The sequence below is a fragment of the Pongo abelii genome, chromosome 21 (genome assembly GCF_028885655.2).
Source record: "Pongo abelii isolate AG06213 chromosome 21, NHGRI_mPonAbe1-v2.0_pri, whole genome shotgun sequence".
Taxonomy (NCBI): domain Eukaryota; kingdom Metazoa; phylum Chordata; class Mammalia; order Primates; family Hominidae; genus Pongo; species Pongo abelii.
This window is the reverse complement of record NC_072006.2, coordinates 34,957,749-34,984,110: the sequence shown is the minus strand read 5'-3', so window position 1 is coordinate 34,984,110 and position 26,362 is coordinate 34,957,749. Positions and strand designations below refer to the sequence as shown.

Genomic DNA, 26,362 nt, shown 5'->3' with positions numbered 1-26,362 from the left:
TGGAGATCTAACAGAACATGAAACTCTTATTCATTCTTTTCTCTGGCTGCACCACATTCCATTAAATGGATATACCATAACTGATTTAACCAGTTTCCTACTGATAGCTATTCTCAATGTTTTGTTATTACAAATAAGGCTACAAGTAAGTTTGGATATACATTACTCTGTACAGAGGTAGGATACTTAAGGGGTAAATTCCAGAAGGCAGTTAGTTCTTTTCTTAAAAAAGGGGAGGGCAACAGCAATTATTTGAGGGTATGTAAGTAAATGCCTTCACTACCAGATGTGCACCCACTTGGATGTTGCCTACATGTATAATTCTTATGCTATGTGCCTGTAGTTCCTTTGGAATAACTGGGTACTCTACAAAAATTCACTATATATCACAATGATTCAATAATGAAAAACCATTTTACTTATGTTTTTACAACTGATAGGCACTCTATAGTTGCTCTGGCAAATGTCACAGAACTGTCCTTGTACACATACACACCTATGTATAAACCCCACCTCTATACCCCATTTCTTAACATTGTTTCTAAGGGCCATGTAACTACTGTCATTTCAAACTATAAGATGAAATGGTGTATTTTTCCTTTTCATGGCTTGGCACTTTCAAGCCCCTATGCCAGAAATTTTCAGCCAGGAATGCTGGGATTCTAGCCTAGAAGGGGAAACCCTACTGAAGACAGTATCACTAAAGTATACCAAGTGTCAAGCATGCTGAAACCTGGTTAAAAAAAAGTCGTAAGGCTACCAGTACAGAGAAGGTATACAAGAAATCAGACCACAAAGCTAAGAACAGTAATTGACTTCCACATTTTTTTAAAGAAAATTTACCAGTGAACTGACCTGACATCATATTGGCGCTGCTGACGGGCGTACTGCCCCCTGGCATGCTAGATGAACCCATTCGAGCCTGGTCCTTCACAACAGTGTCTAGAAAAGAGACAAAAAGGCTAGGTTCTGTTTTGCTTGAAAGATTAAACTAATGGTCTGGAAGCCTGAAAGCAGTCAGCTTCATTCTTTGCCATTTATTTATACTCTACATTATTTCCCAAAGAACTTAAGGTGGCAATTGCCTTCACCAAGAATTAGACAAGTGGTACAAAACAGAAATAGCTTTCCTATCAAACTGTGGTAAAAGCTAACCTTTCAATCAAATGGTGGAAAGATGAGGTAATTATTTATAGTAGAGCTAATTTAATGAAGCTGGTCCTGTTGAGGTTTAATGGAGACAAGACACTGTAACTCGGCAAAGATGGTAATATATTACCAGTGTGTCCACAGCCCAGTACCAAGTAGGCCAAAGCTATAGGTCCATGTAGGTTAGGGCTATGACCACATTCTCTATCTCAATCAGCCTATCTGTCTGCTTCAGGTACAGGAGACTGGGCAAAAGTATAAATGATTCAGTACAAAACCATCACACTATTACCGAAGGAAAAATGTAATGTTGCAGCTAACACCACGGTGAGGATGGGGTGGGTCTAAGTGGTATTTTCACTTAGGATGGCACAGGTGGCTATACTCACAAATCTAAGTCAAGGTGTTCATACAATTCTAAGATTTGTAAGCCTCATTACCTCTTTCCAATGAATGATTACTAGAGACAGGAAAGATATAGGGCTATGTATTCTAATTCAACCATTCCAGACTGAGGCACTGAGAAGTGTCATCCTCACAGTATGAAAAAAGTTTATTTCGGAATGTTCTTGTGTCATGTATTCTGTTACAGAAGAATTCTTCCAATAATTCTGCAATGTAGTTGCCATCACTATCCCCACTGGAAGAATCTGAGGCTCAGCATGGGTGAATTAACTTTGCAGCAAGCTGACAGGAGCTGGGATTACGACTCTGTTCTATAGGACTCTGCGCCTGCACAAACTCTGTGGGCTAGATATCTGGACTCACAGAAATAGGGGTGCTCCATGGCCTCTCTTGCAGTAAGCCGTGACTGGTGGTCATATCGCAGCAGTTTGTCCAGGAAATCCAAGGCCTCAGGGCTGACAAGGTGCTGATTTTCACTGTGGACAAAGCGTTCCCATCGCTTTCGAGAGTGTCTGCAGGACCAAAAGAGGGAATGAGAAATGGGCCACGTGGGCACAGAAGCCCAACATTTCATTCCTACATTTTTCTTAGTGGCTAATAGCCCAGACAAAAGCAAAGAGGGATCCAAACTCAAGAGAGTAGTCTTGCACCACTCTGCCACTGAGTGGGACAACAAAGCTAACTGGAGACTGGAAACAACACAGCTAGAGTAAAAAAAGACATCTGAGTTCTCTCAATTTTAAGAAACATAATTCAGATTACTTGACAGGACGTGACTGCTTCTGTGTAGCAAGGAGGGTCAGGTGGCTGAGCTCACCAGGCCTATTTCCCATCCCCACACATATTCCTGGCATCTCTGCCACTTGGCTAGCAAAAGCCTTTGCATCAGGAAAGTCCATCTCCTCTTGTTAAGTGGTTAAGTGTATAAGTACTGTATCTAGTCCCTACTGTTAAGAGTCGGTTGTCTGCATATAGTCTTTTTTTTTTTTTTTTTTTTTTTTTGAGACAGGGTCTCACTCTGTTGCCCAGACTGGAGTGCAGCCACATGTTCATAGCTCTCTGTAGCATTCCCTCCTGGGCTCAAGGGAAGCTCCTGCCTCAGCTTCCTAGTAGTCTGGACTACTGCCACACATCACCATGCAAGGAGTCGAGGGTCTCATTATGCTGTCCAGGCTGGTCTCCAACTCCTGGGCTCAAGTGATCCTCCCAAAGTTCTGGGATTACAGATATGAGCCACTGTGCCCAGCCTGCACATCAGTCTTAAAGCATGCATTTTCCACTTCAATTTCTTTCTCTTGGAGAGAGGTTTTTAACTTAAAGAAGCAAGGTAAATTTTGATTTTTGCCTCAACTGTAACCCTTCTACTAGAATCTACACTTCATTCATTTTGTAGGAATCCTCTAGCTATAACCCCTCCATCAGACTCCTGTAAGTTAATTTGAATAAAGGGCCATTCAATCCAATGCCTTTATCAGAGGCCTGCTCAATGCAGCATCCTGTGGCACTGAACCACTGACATCCTGACAGTGCTGGCAAAGAGAACATAACTGTTTTGAAGATCCTAAGTGTCAGTTCACTCTCAAAGTGCTTAAGCCACAGATGCACATATTTTGTTTCATGACTTACCTGCCCAAGATATCATTGAAACGTGGATCTAATTCAATGTTGTATTTGTCAATATAGTCATATAAATCTTCTGTCCCCAGAACCTTGGCTATCCTCACCAACTAGTATTAAAGAAAGACAAAAACTCATACCACAAGCATATTATATTAACAAATCAACAATTAACAATGATTGAATTTACATAAACGGGTCATCACGTCTACAGGTATGAATGCTACCTCCTAACAGTTTAGACTTCAACTCAATGTGATAGTGTTAGAAAAAGCAAACTACTTTATAAACTGGTTTCTTCCTCTTGAAATGTCACCCTGGTGAACTCTTATTTTTCTCCCCTCAAAACCCAATTGAAGATGTCGCTTCTTTTGGGAAGCTCCCATTGCACACTCAAACTACTCACCACTACGGCCTTTTGTGCCTTGTCCACACTTCTACTCTGAAGTTATGACTGTAATCTATTTTGTTGTATGTTTGACTCCCTTACAAGATCAACTATGAACTATCTGAGGGAAGAAAACTATTCTTTCTTTTTTCTGTATTCCTCAGTACTGCATGACACTTGATACAGAGTTATTGACTTTAATGGAATTCAGGTTGTATTCTTTGACTCATTAAAATTGGACATGGTGCTCAAAGGGAACAAGGCAATGGTACCTTCCACAAGGTCCTAGAATCATTCCAGGTTCTTGTGAATGAAAGAGCCCTTTGATCTTCAAGGGGGAAGTGGAGTTAGTTTAAGAAACATCTATAACTCAACCCATATAAAGAGACAAAAGGATCACAGAAATACCACATATGGGATAACATATTGGAGAAAACACCATATTGGAGAATAAGGTTTTATTAGGAGAATTCTAAGGTAATGTCCTATTTTAAAAATCTGGATGACAATTTATTTGTATTCTTCACAATAAAACAAGCAATGCAAACGACAAAGACTAGGGGGGAAAGTCTGATTTCAAAAGGCTAAGCTGGTAGCTCCCAAAACATCAATCTAAGGATCAATATCACGGTGGCTGAACAAACAGTGAACTGAAAATTATAGGCAGTTCTGGCTATCATTGCATTAGACCAGTAAAATTTTCAATGGGTATAACATATATTACCTGATCATAATTGTCATGTCCATGGAAAAATGGCTCCTTCCGAAAGATCATACTTGCCAGCATACAACCCAAACTCCACATATCCAAACTATAATCGTACATCTGCATAAAAGTAAACTCACTGTTATTATCTGTGAATCCTCAGGCTTGTCACTTCAAAATAAAAAATTAATTTTTAAAATTAAAAAAAAAATCACTCCACTGACTCAAAATCAAAACACTAATAACATCTTCATATATTTCTTTTTAGTCTTTTCTTTCTTTCTTTTTTTTTGTTTTTGGAGACAGAGTCTCACTCTGCTGCCCATGCTGGAGTGCAGTGGCGCAATCTTGGCTCACCACAACCTCCACCTCCCGGGTTCAAGCAATTCTCCTGCCTCAGCCTCTTGACTAGCTGGGACTACAGGCGCGTGCCACCATGCCTGGCTAATTTTGTATTTTTAGTAGAGATGGGGTTTTACTACGTTGGCCAGGCTGGTCTCAAACTCCTGACCTCATGATCTGCTCGCCTCAGATTCCCAAAGTGCTAGGATTACAGGCATGAGCCACCATGCCTGGCTCGTCTCTTCTTTTATGCATCTTTCACTCGGTTTTAAAACAATTTTTACTTTTTTTTTTTTTGAGACAGAGTCTTGCTCTGTCACCCAGGCTGCAGGGGTGTGATCTCGGCTCATTGCAACCTCAGCTTCCCAGGTTCAAGCAATTCTCTGCCTCAGCCTCCTGAGTAGCTGGGATTACAAGCGCCCACCACCACGCCCGGCTAATTTTTTTGTATTTTTAGTAGAGACAGGGTTTCACCATCTTGGCCAGGCTGGTCTTGAACTCCTGACCTTGTGATCCACTTGCCTCGGCCTTTCCAAGTGCTGGGATTACAGGCGTGAGCCACTGTGCCTGGCTCATTTTTTTTTTTTTTTTTTTTTAAAGACACAGGGTCTTGCTCTGTTGCCCAGGCTGGAGTGTAGTTGTGTGATCATAGCTCACTGCAGTCTCCAACTCCTGGGCTTAGGCCTCCTGAGTAGGTAGGATTACAGACATACACCACTATGCTCAGCTAATACATATACTATTTTGAACTGTTTTCTTCACTTACATGAAAAAAAAAAAAAACCTCCAAATTGTTAGCCCATGGAGACCATCCAATGTGTATCATTAGTATTTTATTACATAAATGTTTTAGAATTCAATCTTTAATTTTCCTATAATAGGACAGTGTTCTGTTTTTCACAATTATTAGTAATACTGTAAAAACTATTTTTATGCATAAAATGCTTTTTGAACTCAGGCTATAGCCTTAAGACCCCAAGAAAGAAATTCCTACAAGAACAAAGAGTCTGAAACTTTTAAAATCAACCGGTCATAACCTGGAAAGACTGGGCATAAAAGATACTTCCAAGAAAACTTTAGATTTTTAAACACTTGGCAAATCTATTATTAATTTGGTTCCTTTCTCCTTTTTCTGTGAGAAGAAGGCTTTTTGGGGGAGTTGGGGAGAAGACCTTTTTATTTAGTATACAGTTCAGAAGAACAAGAAAACATTCTTGAATTCACTCTGAAGACTGGTTACACTTAGTTACAGGATGGGCATGGTGGCTCCTGCCTGTAATCTCAGCACTCTGGGGAGCCAGGGTGGGAGGATGGGTTGTGCCCAGGAATTTGAGATCAGCCTGGGCAACATAGTGAGACTTTCTCTCTACACACAAAAAAATTAAAAATTAGCCAGGTGTGGTAGTGCACGCCTGTCGTCTCAGCTACTCAGGAGGCTAAGCTGGGAGGATCACTTGAGCCCAGAAGTTCGGGGCTGCGGTCAGCTATGATCATGGCATTGCACTCCAGCCTGGGCAACAGAGCAAAACTCTGCCTCAAAAAACAAACAAAAGGCCGGGTGCAGTGGCTCATGCCTGTAATCCCAGCACTTTGGGAGGCTGAGGAGGGTGGATCACAAGGTCAGGAGATCGAGACCTTCCTAGCTAACACAGTGAAACCCAGTCTCTACTAAAAATACAAGAAAAATTAGCTGGGGTGGTGGTGGGCACCTGTAGTCCCAGCTACTTGGGAGGCTGAGGCAGGAGAAAGGCGTGAACCTGGGAGGCGGAGCTTGCAGTGAGCCGAGATCATGCCACTGCACTGCAGCCTGGGCGACAGAGTGAGACTCTATCTCAAAACAAAAACAAAAACAAAAACAAAACAGCTTACAATTCTCAAAACAGTTCTGGAACTGCTGATTATAGAACGTGTCTTTGGCTACTTTCCCTCAAGTTAGGATCAAATGCAAACCTATTCATATTCTACTGACATTATGACAATAAAAGTAATGTAAGTTATGGTACATGAATTAAGGTGATTTATATTTTACATTTCATATAAAAAGGACAGCTGTGAATGTGCATTAAGTGGCCTACCTAAATGCACAAAATGATACTTTTTTTTTGGTAAATTATGTGCAAAATAAACACAGGACCAAAATTGTGCCTGCCCTTCTGGTCTCACCTGATAGTCTACAAGTAGCTCAGGACCTTTGAAGTATCGGGAAGCAACTCGGACATTATATTCTTGGCCAGGATGATAAAACTCAGCCAAACCCCAGTCTATTAGTCGTAGCTGAAAAAGAATAAATCATGAGCAATTTTATCTTTCTCTAAGCTACCCACATTGTGCCATTAGCATACTCTTGATAAAATATACCAGATACGTCACTCTCTACTGAAACCCCTCCACTGACTACTTATAGCCTTTAGGATGAAAATAAAACTGCTTAGCTTGACATACCACTTTCTCCATGATTTTGTTCCTGAAAGACACAATCTCATTTGTGCTTTTACAAATTTCTTAAAACTGCTCAATGACTAAAATGTCCCTGCTACCCAGCCTATAATCCTATTGGTAAGCATTTCCTTAACTTTTGGGATATTTAAGTCAGCTTCTCAATGAAGTCTGATCATTGCCTTCAGCCCCCTGAATTTTAAATATATTTCTTTAACAGAACCTAAACTCTTTATGTTTTCTACCTTTCTTTTTCAGTATGGACGACAAGCTCCTTGGGGGTAGGGACTGTTTTATTCACCTTTGTAATTTTCAGAATTCAACATAATGCCTGGTATACAGGAGAAAAATGAATAAATATTTGCTGGATAGATGAAATAACAGAAAAGTCATACAATACAGCTTTTACCAAAATGTGTCCTAAACATGGAAAAAGGGGTAAGAGGCAAGCTTATCTGCCCACCGTGCATAGCATGACCATGATCTGAAGTGCCAGCAGTAGGCCCTGAGGAATACCATAGGACTGCTCTGGCACTAAGTTTACTGCCTGTATCTCAAAACTAAACCTTTGATTACTCCCTGCAAAAACCACCTCCACTCATAGTCTCCCCCTGCTCAGTTAAAGGTGATACTCACCCTGTCATACAAGCCAAAACTTAAGATTCACCCTGGATTCTTGTTTCTCTCAGACCTCACATTTAATCTATCAAAAAATTCTGAAGGTTCTACCACATTCTGACCATTATCATCACCTCCACTGCCACTGCCCCGATCCAAGCCACCACCACCTCTTGTTTGATATATTGCCATAGCCCCTTCTCCTAACTGGTCTCACTGCTTTCACTCTTGCCCTGTAGTCTAAACAGTTTAATACATACTAAATAGTTTAATAGTTATTTAAAAAATAATTAAACAGCTTTTTAAAAGGATTGTTCAGGTTGCTATGGAGAGATTATAGATTCACAGGAAATTGAAAAAGTAGTAGAGATTCTCTGCACCCTTTACCCAGTTTCCCCTAATAGTAACATCTTACATAACTACAGTACAATATCAAAATCAAGAACTGACAATGGCACAATTCAGAAAGATCTTAGTGAGGTTTCACCAGTTTTACATGCACGCTTGTGTTTGTGTGTGTGTTTCTATGCAATTTCATCACATACGTAACTTCATATAATCTCCTCAACAAGATATAGAACTGTTCCATCACCACACACATGTCCTGTGTGTTAGCCCAATCCCTGGCAACCCCTCTGCTCTTTATCTCTATCATTTTAAGAATGCTACAAAAATGGAGTCACTGGCATATAACTTTTCTTGAGATTGCCTTTTTTCACTAAGCATAAGATCCATCCAAGTTGTTGCATGTATCATACTTCTTTCCTTTTTATTGCTGAGAAATACTACTTCATAATAATATTATATGGTATGGATATGCCAGTTTGTTTAACCATTCCCTCATTGAAGGGCACTTTTCCCCATTTTTTTTTTTTTTTTTTTTTGAGACGCAGTCTCGCTCTGTCACCCAGGCTGGAGCACAGTGGCATGATCTCGGCTCACTGCAACCTCCGCCTCTGGGGTTCAAGCAATTCTCCTGCCTTAGCCTCCTGAGTAGCTGGGATTACAGGTGCACGCCACCACGCCCGGCTAATTTTTCTATTTTTTTAGTAGAGACGGGGTTTCACCATGTTGGCCAGGCTGGTCTTGAACTCCTGAACTCATCATCTGCCTGCCTCGGCCTCCCAAAATGATTACAGGTGTGAGCCACCGCACCCAGCTTTTTCCCCTAATTTTAAGCTATTACAAATATAGTTGCATTCATATACAGGCTTTTGTGTGGACCTAAGATTTTGTTGCTCTGAGATAAATGCCACTGCAGGATTGTATGGTAAGCATATGTTTAGCTTTTCAAGAAACCAACCAACTATAAAACAATAGTTAAGCATTTTCCAAAATGCCAAACTTTGCATTCCTACCAGCAATGTATGAGAGATCAAGTTTCTTCACATTTTTGCCAGCACTTGGTACCATCACTATTTTTTATTTTAGCTGTTCTAATAGATGTGTAGTTAACTTTTAAATTTCAAGTGAGAACATGCTAAAGCTTACAATATGCAAAAGCTCTCTATCTTCAGAGAAAAGGCCTAACAATGACCAATAAGGTTTTACATGATTTGGTTTTATCTCTTTCATCTCATTTCCTTCTTCTTTCCCCGCATTCATTCTGTCTCAGCTTTATCCTTGCTGCTCTTCCAACATGCCAAACATATCCTTACCTGAAGGGCTTTTGTACTTGCTATTTACTCTGCCTTGGGACATGTTTCTTCATAAGACTGCATGGCTGGGTCCCTCCCAGTGCTAAAATGTCACCTTTCCAATGAAACCTTCCCTTATAACTGGTTTAAAACTGCAAATATCCTCTTGCCATTCCCTATTCTTGTTTTTTCTTCTACATCAAAATAACTTTCTATCCCACCAGGCTCCCTAAATGTAGCTCCTAAAAGACAAGCATTTATTGTATGTTTAGTTCACTTATATATCCCTAGCCCCTAGAATGGTGCCTCTGACATAGTATGTGTCTAAAAAAAATTTAGTTGCATAAATAAATCACCTACCTCCCCAAAGACCACAACAGATAAGTCATCATAGCTTGGTCACCTTAAAAAACTGAAATGCTAAAGCATGTGGCCATTACAGCTCTCATGTAAAAGCATTTGCAGACAATAGGGCCCTCATGACATCCAATAAACAAAAGTAGCATTTTCTGTATATTTCATCCACTTAACTGTGCACATTTAATTCTCATGAATACCTAGTCGCCTGCAGGGCTATTATTACCCACACTGTACAGGTAAGAAAAAGAAGGCAAATGGAGAGAAAGTAGTTGCTCAGGAAACTAGTTATTCAATAAACAAGACTAGAAGCCACGTTTCTGGGCTTAGAAGATGAACATTTTGCCCACTATACTAATGTTTCCTTCTTGGTAATATTCTTAGGAATATAAATAATGGTTCAAACATGTTGATTTGTAAATTCGTACATTCATTCACCAAATATTTCTCAAGTGCCAAATAGGTACTAGGGTCTGTGACAATACAAGGGATAAAGTGTTGAAGATGGGCAATTAACTACATCACGTAGATAAATAACACTTGTCAGCCTATCACTTTACCTTTCTGTGCTCATGATCAATCATGACATTATGGGGCTTGACATCTCTGTGCATAATTCCCATGCTGTGACAATAATCCAGGGCCTGTGGGAAGAACAGGTCAGAAATGAGTTAGCATGAATAATAGGTAAGAGTCCTTTCCTTTTCCCTCCGTGTAAATTTTTCTTTTAGCCTCACAATACCCCTGGGATTCAAGCTGAGGACACAGTCACTTCCACAGCAATGCTTCAGAGACTTGTTCATGATCTCATAAGCAAGCAAACTCAGCTCTCTGAGCTTAGAGATCTTTTTCTGACATAGTTGTTTCAACATGTTTTCTGTCCTAAAGACCCAAAGTATACCCAAATTGCACCACTTCAAATTTTTCTGTCTTGTCCAGATCCTAGATTATTTTTCACAGACCCCTCAAAGAAAGAAAACTGATCTTTACTACAAACGTCTTATTCTAAGAACAGTTAATTCTTTAGCAGTTAAGAGTCTATAACAGAGGTTGGCAAACCACAGGCCAAATTTGGCCTGATGTCTGCTTTTGTAAATAATGTTTTATTGGAACATAGCCATGCCTATTTGTTTGCATATTGTCTATGGTTGCTCTTGTGCTACAACAGCAGAGTTGAATAGTGTGACGAACACTACATGGCCCACAAAGCCTAAAATATTTACTATTTGGCCCTTTAAAGAAGTTTGCCAATGCCTGATTTAGGTCATCAAATCCAATCTGAAATGTTTCCAACCTCAAACTAAAGGGAACTGAGTAGTATAATCTTTGGGGTTTGTTAATCCCAGCCTTTCAGTCAGCCGATGTCGTTGGCCAAATTCTTGTCCTTCCTGAAGGGCAACTTGGGTTCCTACAGTTCCCAGGGCTGGGCAATCATATCTGTAACTTTCTAAAGCCTTTCTCGCCACAAACTGCATGAGCCAATGGAAAGATCAAGTATCTCTGCTGGCACAATCTCCTCAGGGGACTTCTAAGGCTCCAACGGCAGGCTTTATGTCAACTCTTATTTAGTAAGAAAGCTTAGCCAACTTTTAGCAATTCTCTCATCTAGGAAGCTGATCTTGTGACTACTGGGAACAAGATATTTGGTGACCCCACTTTAGAAATGAAAGTAAATTTTCAATTAGCAATCTATAAGCAGAAATTTACACAATCCTTAGGACAATTACCCTTTGAGAACTGAGTTGAAGTTTACTGTTTTATTTGTTGAATCTTAAGTGAGATAAAGTATACCAGAAGCTAGCACATCAGGTGTTTTCATGAGTTTTGAAAAATTTACTTTTAACTTATGTAGGGGCACACAGAAATTACAAATATTTGTTAAGGGGTCAGTCCCAGCTAACTATCTTACAAATACTCTTTTTCAAATTGTTCTAAATTATACTCCCACTAGACCCCATTCCATAACCCTTAGCACAAGGGTTCTGATACTATTATTATTAATTTTTATTATTTATGTATTTAGAGACAGGGTCTTACTCTGGGCTACTGCACTCCAGCCTGTGCGACAATCATAGCTCACTGCTGCCTCAAATTCCTGAGATCCTCCTGTCACAGCCTCCCAAATAGCTGGAATTACAAGCATAAGCCACCATGCCCAGCTAATTTTTAATTTTTTTGTAGAGACAGGGTCTCACTATGTTGCTCAGGCTGGTCTTGATCTCCTGGCCTCAAGCAATCCTCCTGCCTTGGCCTCCCAAGTAGCTGGGACTTACAGGTGCACACCATGCCCAAGTAATTAAAAAAATTTTTTTGTAGAGATGGGGGTCTCACTATGTCACCCAGGCTGGTCTTTTGATCTCCTGGCCTCAAGCAATCCTCCTGCCTCAGCCTTCCAAAGCGCTGGGATTACAGGTATGATACTATTAACTTATTAAAAACTTATATAGAGGTCCCTTCTTTCAACATACTTTACAAAGTTAATCTGCTGGCTTTTCTACCATCAATTGACTATTTAACAAAGAGAAGACCAATTTAAAAAATATTTAGTATTCAAGGTTCACTTACCTTCAGAATCTCATACATGTAAAATCGAATATCATAGTCTGTTAACGTCTGGTACAATTGCTGTTAAAGACAAATGTTTGAGCCATGAAATAATGCTGACAGAAAGGCATTTTTCACCCTCACTCACAGTAATTCAAACCAAGACTTGGCTCGTTTACCGTTGTTCCAAGATCTGTCCATTCACTGCCCTCTATTTCTCCAACATTACATTAACTTTAAAGAGATGCTTTGGGTCTTCAACTCTTAAAAGTGAAGAATTACTTAAACATATACTGCGGAAGCTATAATCCACTGTTAGAAACATACTGATCTAGATACGTTAATATGCACTGACACACACCTATAATTTAGTTTGCTTTTCATGTATCTTCAGACCTTCTCAAAAGAGGCATTTTGGCAAACATACTGCCTCCTTAGTAGGGAACTAACTCATCTTTGGCTTACATAGTTGGCCCTGCAGATCACCAGTGGGTATGCAGATGGCATGATGCCGAACCTGTTGAGTCAATTTAACAAAACTATTCTTGCTCGAATTGGAAAGTAAACTCTGTGAACAACTGTTATGTACCCTTTCCAGTTTCCAAAGAGTTGCAGAATGTTTTTTCACATGGACATATCTTTTTTTTTTTTTTTTTTTTTGGAGACAGGGTCTCACTCTGCTGCCCAGGCTGGAGTGCCGTGCTGCGATCATAACTCACTGCAACCTCAAACTACTGGGCTCAAGCAATCCTCCTACCTCAGCTTCCCCAGTAGCTAGGACTACAGGTGTAAGCCACCATGCCCAGCCACGGGTACGTCTCTTTAAATGGTTAGCAATGTCTTCTGACAAAGTTTTTCTTGAAATTATCATTCTGACTCTAAAACAGTTCCTCTTCCTTTTTCCCTATCTCTGCAAAAGAATTCACTAATTTATTAATATATAACATTCCGGATACTGGACTGGTGGAAAGGCAAATCAAAGATCTTTACCACTTTTACTCCAAAGGAGTAACTATATTCTTCTGTAAAATTGGAACTGTGTGAAATAAGTAGGCCACTGGATAGAATGGAATTCTGAGATATCTCTTATAGAGGTTTGTGTTATGGCAGAATTTGACATTATCCTTCCTCGATCCCTGCCTTTTAAGATCTATAGCCCACAGTTTATGAGGAATCCTAAGAAATAAGCAGTCCCTACTTTTATATATACAATATATTTCTTCCTGAACACTATTGTTTAAAGCGAATTGCCATATGGCCAGATCCTAAGTGAACATGTGTTGCTGCCTTCATTAGGTTGAACATCAGGAGAAACTGTCAACTAAGTAGTGAGAAGTAAATGTGTTGGTCATTAAAAAGAACATTAAACAAATGGGCAAAATATCAAGATGCAGCAAGTGGGCACTGCTTATATAGGAGTTCTTCTATCTTAAAATTTGCACTGTAAGGATGAAAATCTTTTTAAAAACAAATGCGAAGCAAGCTCTCCTAACAGCATCATCCCCAAAGGCTATGTGGTCTAAAAACCCACTAGCCCGAAACAGTTGGTTATATATTATACCTTGAAGTCTGTGTTGTTTACGTGTTCAAAAACCAAGGCGGGGGTTCGTGACTAGGGGAAAAGAACAAAAACAAAAACACACATTAGCAATAGCCCTGACAGCTTTAGTGGGGACAATGTTTGCGGATGCTGCATGGTGAAATTTGGCAGTCCTCGCCTCAGTAGTAAGAAACCCTCTATTGCTACAAGCCCTCCCCGCTCTGATCATCACCACACTTAGGTCATTTTTGGGATGGATTTCAAACAGAAGACATGGAGCTGAAGTCTCACCAGGCTCTAGGCAGCCCGACAATGCGCCCATCGCCCATCGGCATCGGACCTGAGTTTGCAAAATGGATTAACACATTTCAGTTTCCAGTGCTATCAGTCTCTTAGCCTAGAAGAATAAGAAATAGTCTGTGGGTGGAGGTCTCTTTGAAAGAAAGACCCAAGCTAGTTAAATGGTATATCTGATTAAGCACTTTCAAAGCAGGACTTAATGATGAGGGTTGGGAGAGGGAACAAAAAGAGGCCAGTTGTGCTCCAGGTCAAACACCATCTCAGCTCTGGCGGCCTTGCTAACACCTACTATACTCACCACAGGGTCTTTTACAATGTCTGCCAGTGTGATGATGTTGGGACCTCCTCTCAAATTCTCCAAAATCTTTATTTCACGCTTAATTTTCTTCTTTTTTACTGGCTGAAAGGGGAAAAGTACATCAGCAAAAAAAAAAAAAAAAAATTTCAGAGTATTTCAACACATAGTGTAATACATAAATCATAAATGGCTTACTTATGAGCACCTTGAAGGAAGAAAATGTGTCACATTCGTCTCTGAATCCTTCTCCTAGCACTGTGCCAGGTATTCTGCAGGTACTTACAAATGTTGAATTGAAAGAAAAAAAGATTTCTATTCCAAAGACCAGACACTTCTGCAGAATTAGCATTTCAATCATCAGTCTTGATGTTAATGTTTTAAAACATGTTAAACATGTTAATGTCTTAAAACCTTACAAAGTAGCAATTTAAATGGTTAGTAATACTAAAGTATATCAAACTTTTTATCAATTAGGATGAAACATGGGCCCTTTCCATTTCTTCCTCTAATCAGGGCCAACAACAAGGATGGCCAAAACATCTTTGTGTAGCATAACCCTGAGGGTAAAGTGTGGGTCTTGGAGTCACAATGCCCAATGTGAAACCTACCTTTACTATCTGCTAGCTGTTAATGGCAAACTACATAACCTCTCTAAGCCTTTCGTTAAGTGTAAAATGAGTAACAGGACTACCCATCTCATAAGATTTTTGCAAGAAAATGAGGTATTTGAAAGATTTCGGAATATGGCTGAAACATAACATAATAGTAACTGTCTAGCCTGATCACCAATACTCTTTTTTTTTTGTTTGGGACAGAGTCTCGCTCCGTCACCCAGGCTGGAGTGCAGTGGTGCAATCTTGGCTCACTGCAACCTCCGCCTCCCGCGTTCACGCCATTCTCTTGCCTCAGCCTCCCGAGTAGCTGGGACTACAGGCACCCGCCACCAAGCCCAACTAATTTTTGTATTTTTAGTAGAGACGGGGTTTCACCATGTTAGCCAGCATGGTCTCGATTTCCTGACCTCGTGATCCGCCTGCCTCGGCCTCCCAAAGTGCCAATACAAGTGCCAATACTCTTATAAATGAATCCCTCCATTCTAAAGAGTATTCTACAGAGGGTATCTTAAACATTCCTTTGTCCTTACCCATCCTTTCCACATCTGTTCTAGTATGGAATCCTTTTCATTTTTGTCTGAGGAGGGCCTTGGTCCAACTGCACCTCCTTTATAAAGCCTTTTTTTTTTTTTTTTTGAGGCAGTCTTGCTCTGTCGCCTAGGCTGGAGTGTAGTGGCATGATCTCAGCTCACTGCAACTTCTGCCTCCCGGGTTCAAGCAATTCTCCTGCCTCAGCCTCCCGAGTAGCTGGGATTACAGGCACCAGCCACCATGCTCAGCTAATTTTTGTATTTTTAGTAGAGACGGGGTTTCATCATGTTGGTCAGGATGGTCTCGAACTCCTGATCTCATGATCTGCCTGCCTTGGCCTTCCAAAGTGCTGGGATTATAGGCATGAGCCACTGTGCCTGGGCTTATAAAGCCTTCTCCTGAATAGTCTAAAAAACAGTGCTGGCCCAAAGGAAATACAATACAAACCACATGTGTAATTTTAAATGTGTTAGTAGCCACATCAAGAAAATTTTAAAAAGGACAAAAAGGACAAAATTAATGTACTTTATTAATCTAAAATCTTATTTTAACATATAAATCAATATAAAAAATTACTAATCTATTTTACCTTCTTTTTTTATATTAAACCTTTGAAATCTAATGTATTTTACTCTTACAGCATATCTCAATTCAGCCCAGCCATATTTCAAGTGCTTAACAGCCTCATGTGGCCTGCGTGCCTGCTGTACTGGACTGTGCAGGTCTTTTCCTAGGGTGTTGGTCACCTCAGACTGGATGCACTGCATATAACTCTTAGAAGTTAAGTACATCTCATCTCTTCATTAACAAGATTGGTGGTTACTAAAGTTTGATGACCAACAATCACCGGGATTTTTTTTTACTATACAGACTCACAGAATCCACCAAGATTCACTAAATCAAAATCTTGAGAGGGAAATGGGGGATTTATTTTTAGATACTTTCCAGGCTAATGATCCAGGTCCAGAAACTACCAAATAATACTATAAATTCTTTTAACTTTGTCTTAAGCCTCAAGCACATGGTAGCAGAAAGCAAGCAGATTTTGGAAACATTGACAGTTCTCAAAACCTGGCTTTGTGGTTGTGCAGTGTTCAGAAAAGCATTTAAATGTTTCTCATTGCTGAAAGGGACCATACTCGCCCGTTAGTGATTTACATACCACGGTTAGAACAGGTCCAATGCAAAGTGGTACCCAATAAATAGAAGCTATTTTACTAATGACTTCCATGTAGTCCACATTGAATTCAACCCACGACCTCTTACCCAATACAATATCTACCTAAGAAACAAGATAATATAAGTCTTCTCTTCCTGCTTCAACTATTCAGATCTTTAAAAACTGTTATAGTATCTGGGAGATCTTTCCACCCTGCAGAGACTAACCCAACAACTTACCTCCTGTTTTCCATTAACCCAACTGCTGGATTTTTTAGTGGAAAAAAAGGCTTCTGGTTGACAAAACTACTCTACAGAATCCTTCAAATCTATAAACTTAAAAAGCTGGTTTGTGACAGACCAGGCAGCTGACTCAGGCCCTAATTTAATGTGATCAATGCAACTTTTGTCTTATTAAATAAATAGGGGAGATTAAAAATTTTAAATACGGTTTACGAAGGAACTTCATCTATACTTACACCACCTACCCACAGTTACAGTAAAATATACAATACAGTTAGAAAGACTGAGCTGAAAAAAATCTTTCTAAATCAACCTTCATTCAAAATCATCAAGGGCTCACAATTACCTAGAAGAGATAGTCATATAATTTTAAGACTGCAAGGAAATGGCAGAGATTATTTTTTCCAGGCCTTCGCCAACTTAATCTCTCTTTCCAAGTTCAACTCCTATGTATGGTCACATAACATCTTTCACATGAAATCTTTCTCTCACTTTTCCCTCCTCCTCTTTTCTTATCTTGGTGCACCCTACAGCCTGCTTCCCTTCACCACTTCCACCCAACACCTATCCAAATCCTCCTCCCATTCAGCCTGAAGACAGCTCCAGGGAGCTTTTCCTAACTACTACCCTCTTCTGAACTGTAGACCCACTATTCATGCTTTTCATGTGGCTCTAAATAATAATATATCACCTCATTCTATCATATACCTTTCCACATGAATATCACCATACAATCACAAAGAACTCCAGTCTCCAACGTATGTATATATACACATAACTTGGTGTTTGATCCTTTTTGTTTTTTGAGACAGTGTCTCACTCTCATCGCCCAGGCTGGAGTGCAGTGGTTTGATCATAGATCAGTGCAACCTTCAACTTCCAGGCTCAAGCGATCCTCCCACTTTAGCTCCTCGAGTACCTGCGACTAAAGGCACATGCCACCATGCTCAGCCAACATTCTTTTTAATAGATGGATAAACATGTCCTAGGTTAAAAGGACTACTATGGCTAGTCACCCACATGTTTTGATTTCCAACCTAGTTCTCTTTCTACATATTTCAAGATAGATATAAATACTTAAACTCTTTCGTTCTCAAATGGCATGTGAGGCACCCCAGCAATGCACAGGAGTACTGTGGAATACTTTAAATTTTTGAGGAAGACACACCAACCAATCGTTGAATCTGCCAGACACTGGGTGCACTACCAGCTTGAGGTAGTTCGTAGTTTCAACATTAGATTGTATTATACTCCTTGTGATGGCATATTTTTGTGAAGCTGGGTTTGCAGTAGTTGCTGTGATAAAAAGCAAGTACTGCACAAAAATCAATGACAGGAAATGAGGGTGGTGGTGTCCAACCAATTACAACATTTGAAAAGCTGTGCAGTAACAGGTTTACATAACCCAATAGTAATAAATTATAGTTATATAAGAATAAAATTAACTTTTTTCTTTTAATTTATGTGAGTAACTTTTTAAATGGCTACCAAGTTGCTAAAATATAAATACTTAGCAGGCAGGTGCAGTGGCTCATGCCTGTAATCCCAGCACTTTGGGAGGCCGAGGTGGGTGGATCACCTGAGGTCAGGAGTTTAAGACCAGCCTGACCAATATGGTGAAACCCCGTCTCTACTAAAATTACAAAAATTAGCCGGGCATTGCTGGTGTGCACCTGTAGTCCCAGCTACTTAGGAGGCTAAGGCAGGAGAATCGCTTGAACCCAGGAGGCGGAGGTTGCAGTGAGCCGAGATCGCGCCACTGCACTCCAGCCTGGGCGACAGAGCGAGACTCCTCCTCAAAACAAAAACAAAAACAATAAAAAAAACAAAACTTACTTAGCTATTTGGACCTTGCTACTTAATACAGAGAACTATGAGGTATTTCTTGATTTAGGAGTACCATGAAAAATTAAAGACAGTATAAGTGTTATAAATTGAGAAAGTTTGGAAACTTCTACTTTTCAGTGTCAAATATGAAAAAGTTCCTGTAGTAAGGAACTATATGCTAAGTTCCCAATATATGACAGCGCACAGCATAGTTATAACTAAATTAAAAGTTGTATATTGGTCGCCCAGAGGCCAAATCTGGCCTGTGCATTGTTTTTTTAAAATCTTGAGCCAACACTTAAGTCAGGAAAATTCATATACAAATATAAATTTCTGGCTTTTATTTGCAAAACAGAGTATCAAGCAACAATGGACTTGCATTACTGCAAGGCAATCATCAGCTTTAGCTGAGAAGCAGCTAACTCCTTTTGAAGAGGCATGTGTTTCCCAGTTTGTTTCAGTCCCTATCACTCACATCATCTAAGCAAGGGCAATTACACCAGACTAGCTGCACTAATATCATCTGTCTGTCCCCCTCGAGTCCTGTGACTCCTCATCTTTACAAAGTAGAGGCAATGATTTATTTATTGAAAACAAAAGCCTCATTATATAATGAAAAGTAAAGGAAATAAGTATTAGGCAAGAACTGGGAGAGAAGAGACTGTACCTTTGCTCCCTCACTCTGCCACAACCTAGCTATATGAGTCAACTCAAATCACTTCTCTTGCTTCAGTTTCCTGATCTGTCAAATAAGCAGAACTTGTTCTATTGAGTTCATAGGATACAATAAAATTTTATTTATTTGCTTTGGCACCAAAAACCTTTTAAATGCTGTTTTAAAAAAGTCTTCAAAACTATTTTTAAAAATCTATATTCCAAATACCTCTGAAATTATCTCTTGTACTCACCTTGAGAATTTTAACAACAACTTTTTCATTATTTGTGATGTTGATGGCTTCAAATACTTCACTGTATTTACCTCGGCCTAATTTTCGAACCAGCTGGTAGTCATCTTGATTTCTGTGGACACAAACAAAATGACTTATAAACAGTCAAATTATCAGCATCAATTCAACTTACAGGAATCTATTACCAGCAGGTGTAATAGAAATAAGAAGTATTTCAAACAATTCCCAAATTGTTTTTTTTTTTTTTTTGAGACGGGTCTCGCTCTGTTGCCCAGGCTAGAGTGCAGTGGCGCGGATCTCCGCTCACTGCCAGCTCCGCCTCCCGGGTTCACACCATTCTCCTGCCTCAGCCTCCCGAGTGGCTGGGACCACAGGTGCCTGCCATCATGCCCAGCCAATTTTTTGAATTTTTAGTAGAGACGGGGGTCTCACCGTGTTAGCCAGGATGGTCTCGATCTCCTGACCTCGTGATCCGCCCACCTCGGCCTCCCAAAGTGCTGGGATTACAGGCATGAGCCACCGCGCCTGGTCCATTGTATTTTTTTTTTAATTAGGCCAATTAAAATACATGTGTTTCAAATTCTATAACTAGAAAAACTTATACCTTTCAATTATTCTTTCTAATTCCAAACTGTTATTGGCACATGACATGGAGCTAGCTTGTATTAAGGTTTGTTCTAAATATGTTTGTCTCCAACAAGAGACAGCTTTCCCCAAGAGAATAATTTTTTTTTTTTTTTTGAGACGGAGTTTTGCTCTGTCACCCAGGCTGCAGTGCAATGGCGTGATCTCAGCTTGCTGCAAGCCCCGCCTCCCGGGTTCATGCCATTCTCCTGCCTCAGCCTCCCCTAGTAGCTGGGACTACAGGCGCCCGGCCACCATGCCCGGCTAATTTTTTTGTATTTTTAGTAGAGATGGGGTTTCACCGTGTTAGCCAGGATGGTCTCGATCTCCTGACCTTGTGATCCGCCCACCTCAGTCTCCCAAAGTGCTGGGATTACAGGCGTGAGCCACCGCGCCCGGCCGGAGAATAATTTTTATATATTCTTGTCCCTTAGTGCTTGGTCCAGTGTTGGCACTTAGCAGGAACTAAAAACATTTTGCAAGACTGTTTCAATCTAGCCACACTTTGGCAGCAGCTGATTTTTAACAGGCCTCTTTGAAAGTAAATGGCTCTCAAATGTATAGACTTAATCTATTTGCCCTCCAGGGAAAGCTCTGGGGATAGTCCATGTGTAGTACAAAGCACACTACAGATTGTAAACTATAATCAGCGGTCCCCTCCTCTACTTATACCCATATTCTGTGACCAATAAGCAACATCAGAGGTAATAAACAGAGGTAGAATAAGGGAAATGCCAACATTTTCCTCTTGCCCCTGCCTGCTTCCAATGTAGAGCGCTTTCCTCTGAAGAATGACAAACATAGTTCCATTAAGGCCTAAATTCTATCTACTCCTGCTGGACCTACTAAGTATCCAATATGAACCAAATCAACTATCTCAACCATTCATTTTCCTCAAGCAGCTAAAAAGAAAGTGAATGAAAAGACAAAAGGTACTAAAAACAATGGACAGCATAATAATCATGGCAGGTCTAGGGGAAGAATGCTCCTACTTCTGGCTGAGTTCTCTTCCTATGGGAGGGCATACAAAACAAATGCCAGCAAGCAAACAGAATCATGCCAAAAGCCCAAAAGGGTTCTTTAGTGCCATTTAGGCAGAACTAAGTGCAAAGCACTCAATTTGAAGATAGCAGTTGAAATTCCTATAGTAAACACAGTGTTACCTAGAGTCCAAAGCCTGTGACATAAGAGGAGAATTGTTAGATTATCAGTAGTAACAACATTTATTGGTACTAAACCACACTGGCATTTAATGGTGTCTTTACAGCATACAGTGCCTCTGTATTCAGAAGCAACATATTTACTGTTAAGAATCATGGCATACTCAAACTAGCCAGGTGGGGTGGAAGGTGCCTGTTATCCCAGCTACTCGAGAGGCTGAGGTGGGACAATCGCGTGAACCCAGGAGGCGGAGGCTGCAGTGAGCTGAGATCACACCACTGCACTGCAGCCAGGGCAACAGAGCAAGACTCATTTCCACACACACACACACACAAATTCATGGCATACTCAAGATTAAAAATACGCCCTATGACAATTTAGGGAAGCCATCCACTAACCACTTACAGGTTACGGAAATCACATGCAGTCAGATATAAAATACAGCATACAGGAGCTGCAGCTTTAGTTTTCAAATTGCTTTCTTTTGCACTTGAATGTCAAAATGCTTTTATCACAAAAGTATGATCTGACCAATTAAATGTCTACCACATTGGGACAGGAAATGCAAACATCCAAATGAGTCTGCACAGAGAATTAGGAGGGCAAACACAGGTGTTCAGGCAGACTACAACTGTTCAAGATAGAATTTGGGCTGAATTCCATGCTAAGACATGCCTAGTCTCAGGATAAGGGCAAATGTTTAAGAATTTCATTCTGTTTCTCATCAGAAAGAAGTTACCTTTTTGGAGAACTGTTTCATCCTCCTGTATTAACATGAAACAACATTCTCTACCTCAAAAACACTTTATGTAAGACTTTGGCGTTTTCAAAGTCTCTCAAGTATCAATTCTCACTGATCTGCAATGCCCTTGGCTTGCTAAGCAAGCTGATAGGTAACTTTTTGTTGCCAGGTGCCCATACAGAATACTGTCATGCGTTATTTAATGACATTCTGAGAAATGTGTTAAACATCAGAGTGTTTACACAAACCTACATGGTATGGCATACTACATACCTAGGGTATAGCCTACGGCTCCTAGGATACAAATGTGTACCGTAATAAATACTTCAGGCAATTGTAACACAATGGTATTTGTGTATCTAAACATAGAAAAGGTAATGAATGCACTGCTGATGTTATGATGACATCACTAGGTCACAGAAATTTTTCAGCTCTCTTATAATCTTATGGAACCACTGTCCTACATGTAGTCTGTCATTAATTCAAACGTTGTTATGTGGTGCATGACTGCATATACATCATAGAAAAGGATAAGAAACTAAAATGATTTTTAAATGGTAAGCCCATTAAAATTGTTCACTTGCCAAAGCAACTCTGCTTCTTCACTGCAAAACCAAATTTTCAGCTCAAAAGAAGAAAACACAAATTGGGCTTTGATCTTGAGGTATACACATACAGAGTCATGGAGGTTTTCTGACAAAAACTACTCAACAGATCCACAAGATTCAGCCCTTTGAGTGAGTATAACAAAGTCAACAAAAACAATTACCCCCATTCCACCACATGTGACTCGTAATCCCAGTATTCTCGAGGTCTGTGTGTATTAACATCTGTGTAAACTCTGGCCCTGCTTGGCACGGGTCCCGACATGTCAGACAGGTTGGCGGACAAAGCTGGACTTGATGTTTGGAGATCTGGCAGTCACTGTGTTCAGAAGCAGCTGGGGGTAAGACCTTGTTTCAGACCTGTTTTCTTCAAACTGCAGAAACAAAATGCACAAAGTCCAAGGAATCATTTACAGAAGGTATATGGGAAGGAAATAATCTTACAAATATTAATGGCCTGAAATATACCTCTGGCTCTCCTACCTACAGCCAATAAATATAGCTCAACTTTGTCAACCAGTGCTTCCTATAACATGAGAAGAAAAATCCCAAGAAATACAGTAAACTGATATTTGCTTTAATCATATTTTGCCAAGTATCCTGTTACCTCTGCAGGCAAAATTTGAATGATTTTTGTAAGGTTGCCTGGAAGGGAAAAATGGCATTGAGGATAGATACATCAGCATTACTACTAGTTATATATTCTACAAAAGGTATTGGCAAGAAAAATACTTTCCTTTCAGCAGCTTTCTGTAACTTAAGTAGGGGTGCTAAAAGGTTCTAGAATGGCGGCAAAGCTAAGAGTACAACTTGTCAGTCTGACTCATATTTGATAAAATCAGGAAGAGAATAAAGGCTTGTTCTCATACATCAAAGCTCCATGTCATCTTATACCAATCCAAATCTTTTGGGGGAACCTTATAGTAATAATCAGTAGACTCTTGATCACCATTTGAAAGACACACTTGGTTTCATTAAATTTAAAAACAGAAATCAGTAATATTCTCTTTATATTTAATACAGGAGCTTAAAAACTGGTATAAAACAGTAATACAGATTAGCTGAGCTAATGCAAAATTTGACACTGGGGGAAAATAAGTAAGATGTTAGAAATATGCTATCAAATCAGGTTCCTTTCCAATGATGTCTTCCCTATCTCCTACAGCATTTCCTGATTCCCCTCATTATGCATTTAGATGAAATTGTATTGAGTCTCTAGATGTGATAACGTGAGAAGGATACAACACTTATGCAGTTTCCTGGCTGAGACAGCATAACTTCAATTTGTATGTGCGTATGTATTTTAAGACAGGGTCTTATTCCACTGCCCAGACTGGAGTGCAGTGGTGTGATCATGGCTCACTGAAGCCTCAACTTCCTGGACTCTGGTGATTCTTTCACCTCCGCCTCCCAGGTAGCTGAGACTACAGGCACGCGCCACCACCCTCAGCTAATTTTTTGTATTTTCAGTAGAGACGGTGTTTCACCATGTTGCCCAGGCTGGTCTCGAACTCCTAGACTCAAGCAATCCTCCTACCTCAGCCTCCCAAAGTGCTGAGATCACAGATGTGAGCCACCACACCCAGCCACAACTTCAATTCAATTACTAGGAATCATTCAGAAAAAGAGGACATGTCTATTTAAAAAGGGGGAAGGGGTACTATACTCCTAAAATATGTCCATAGCATAAAAGACAAATGGAGGCTAAAGAGACACTGCATAAATGCAATACTCTATTCTAGACTATATCCTATACTGCAGGAGGTGGAGGTGGAGATGCTATAAGAAACAATATTGACAGAACTGGAATTCAGAGGGTATTAAATTATTGTATCAATGTAAATTTGTGAAGTTGGTACATAATCACAATAGTTAAGAGAATATACCTATTCTTCTTTTTTTTTTTGAGATGGAGTTTCGCTCTTGTTGCTCAGGCTGGAGTGCAATGGCATGATCTCAGCTCACCACAACCTCTGCCACCTCCCGGGTTCATGTGATTCTCCTGCCTCAGCCTCCCGAGTAGCTGGGATTACAGGCATGCGCCAGCACGCCTGGCTAATTTTGTATATTTAGTAGAGATGGGGTTTCTCCATGTTGGTCAGGCTGGTCTCAAACTCCCGACCTCAGGTGATCCGCCATCCTCGGCCTCCCAAAGTGCTAGGATTACAGGCGTGAGCCACCTCGCCCAGCCCAAGAATATGTCTATTGTTAAGAAATTTTCCTGAAGTAATTAGAAGTAAACAGCCATGATGCATATAATCTACCCTAAAATGATTCAGGAAAAAAATGTGCCCACACGTTTACATGTGTATATATACAGCACAGATGACCGCACACTCACAAATGATAAAACAAGTTGGGTGAAATATTACAATAGGTAAATGTGCGTAAAGGGAATAGAGATGCCCTTTGTACTATTTTTATTTACTTTTTGTTGAAATCTTTTTATTTGAAACAAGGTCTCCCTCTGTAGGCCAGGCTAGAGTACGATGGTCTGATCACAGCTCACTGCAGCCTTGACCTCCCAAGCTCAAGCAATCCTCCCACCTCTGCCTCCCAAGTAGCTGAGACCACAGGCATGGGCTACCACACCTGGCTAATTAAAAAAAAATTTTTTTTTGTAAAGATGGGGTCTCCCTATGTTGCCCAGGCTGGTCTCAAACTTCTGGGTTCAAGTGATGCTCCCACCACAGCCTCCCAAAGTGCTGTGATTATAGGAGTGATCCACCATGCCCAGCTTGTTGAAACACTTTTTTAAATTGTGGTAAAATATACATAACATAAACTTTATGGCCAGGCACAGTGGCTCACTTTGGGAGGCTTAAGAGGGTGGATCGCTTGAACCCAGGAGTTCACAACCAGTCTGGGCAACATGGCAAAACCCCATCTCCACCGAAAATACAAAAAACTAGCCAGGTGTGGTGGTGTGTGCCTGCAGTCCCAGCTACTTCGGAGGCTGAGGTAGGAGAATCACCAGAGCCCAGGAAGTCGAGGCTACAGTGAGCTGTAATTGTACCACTGCACTCCAGCTTGGGTGACAGGAGAGAGACCCCATCTAAAAAAAATAAAAACTACCATTTTATCCACATTTAAACATAAAGTTCAGTTGCATTAAGTATATTCACATTCTTGTGCAATAATCACCAGATCATCCATTTCTATAAATTTTTACCATCCCAAATTAAAACTACGTATCCACTAAACACTAATTTTCCCTCCCCCTAACTCTTTGCAACCACTATTCTATTTTCTGTCTGAGTTGGCTATTCTAGGAACCTCATATAAGTGGAATCAGACACTATTTGTCCTTTGTTTCATTTATTTTAGTATAATGTCTTCAAGGTTGATCCATGTTGTAGCATGTGTTAGAATTCCAATCCTTTTAAAGGCTGAATGATTTTGCACTGTGTATATATATATATATACACACACACATACCACATTTTGCTTATCCATTTATCTGCTGATGGACACTTGAGTTGCTTCCACAGCTTAGCTATTGTAAATAATGCTGCTATGAACATAGGTGTACAAATATCTGTTTGAGACCTTGTTTTCAAATCTTTTATGTATATATCCAGAAGCAGAATTGCTGAACCATGTAGTAATTCT

The 26,362-nt window shown here is 40.1% G+C and overlaps 1 protein-coding gene across 2 annotated transcripts in view; it reads right to left on the bottom strand.

The window, feature by feature from the left end:
- The window catches only part of CSNK2A1 (casein kinase 2 alpha 1), a 61,246-nt gene that overhangs the window by 2,896 nt on the left and 31,988 nt on the right, over positions 1-26,362 (bottom strand). For both annotated transcript variants that reach the window (XM_054541466.2, NM_001132746.1), the window contains 11 exon segments: positions 22,915-23,124; positions 19,619-19,730; positions 14,338-14,439; positions 13,761-13,811; positions 12,221-12,280; positions 10,216-10,299; positions 6,771-6,881; positions 4,284-4,385; positions 3,181-3,281; positions 1,918-2,066; positions 856-942 (listed from right to left, as the gene is read on the bottom strand). In XM_054541466.2, the coding sequence (XP_054397441.1) occupies positions 856-942; positions 1,918-2,066; positions 3,181-3,281; positions 4,284-4,385; positions 6,771-6,881; positions 10,216-10,299; positions 12,221-12,280; positions 13,761-13,811; positions 14,338-14,439; positions 19,619-19,730; positions 22,915-23,015 (1,060 nt within the window). In that variant the 5' untranslated portion in view covers positions 23,016-23,124.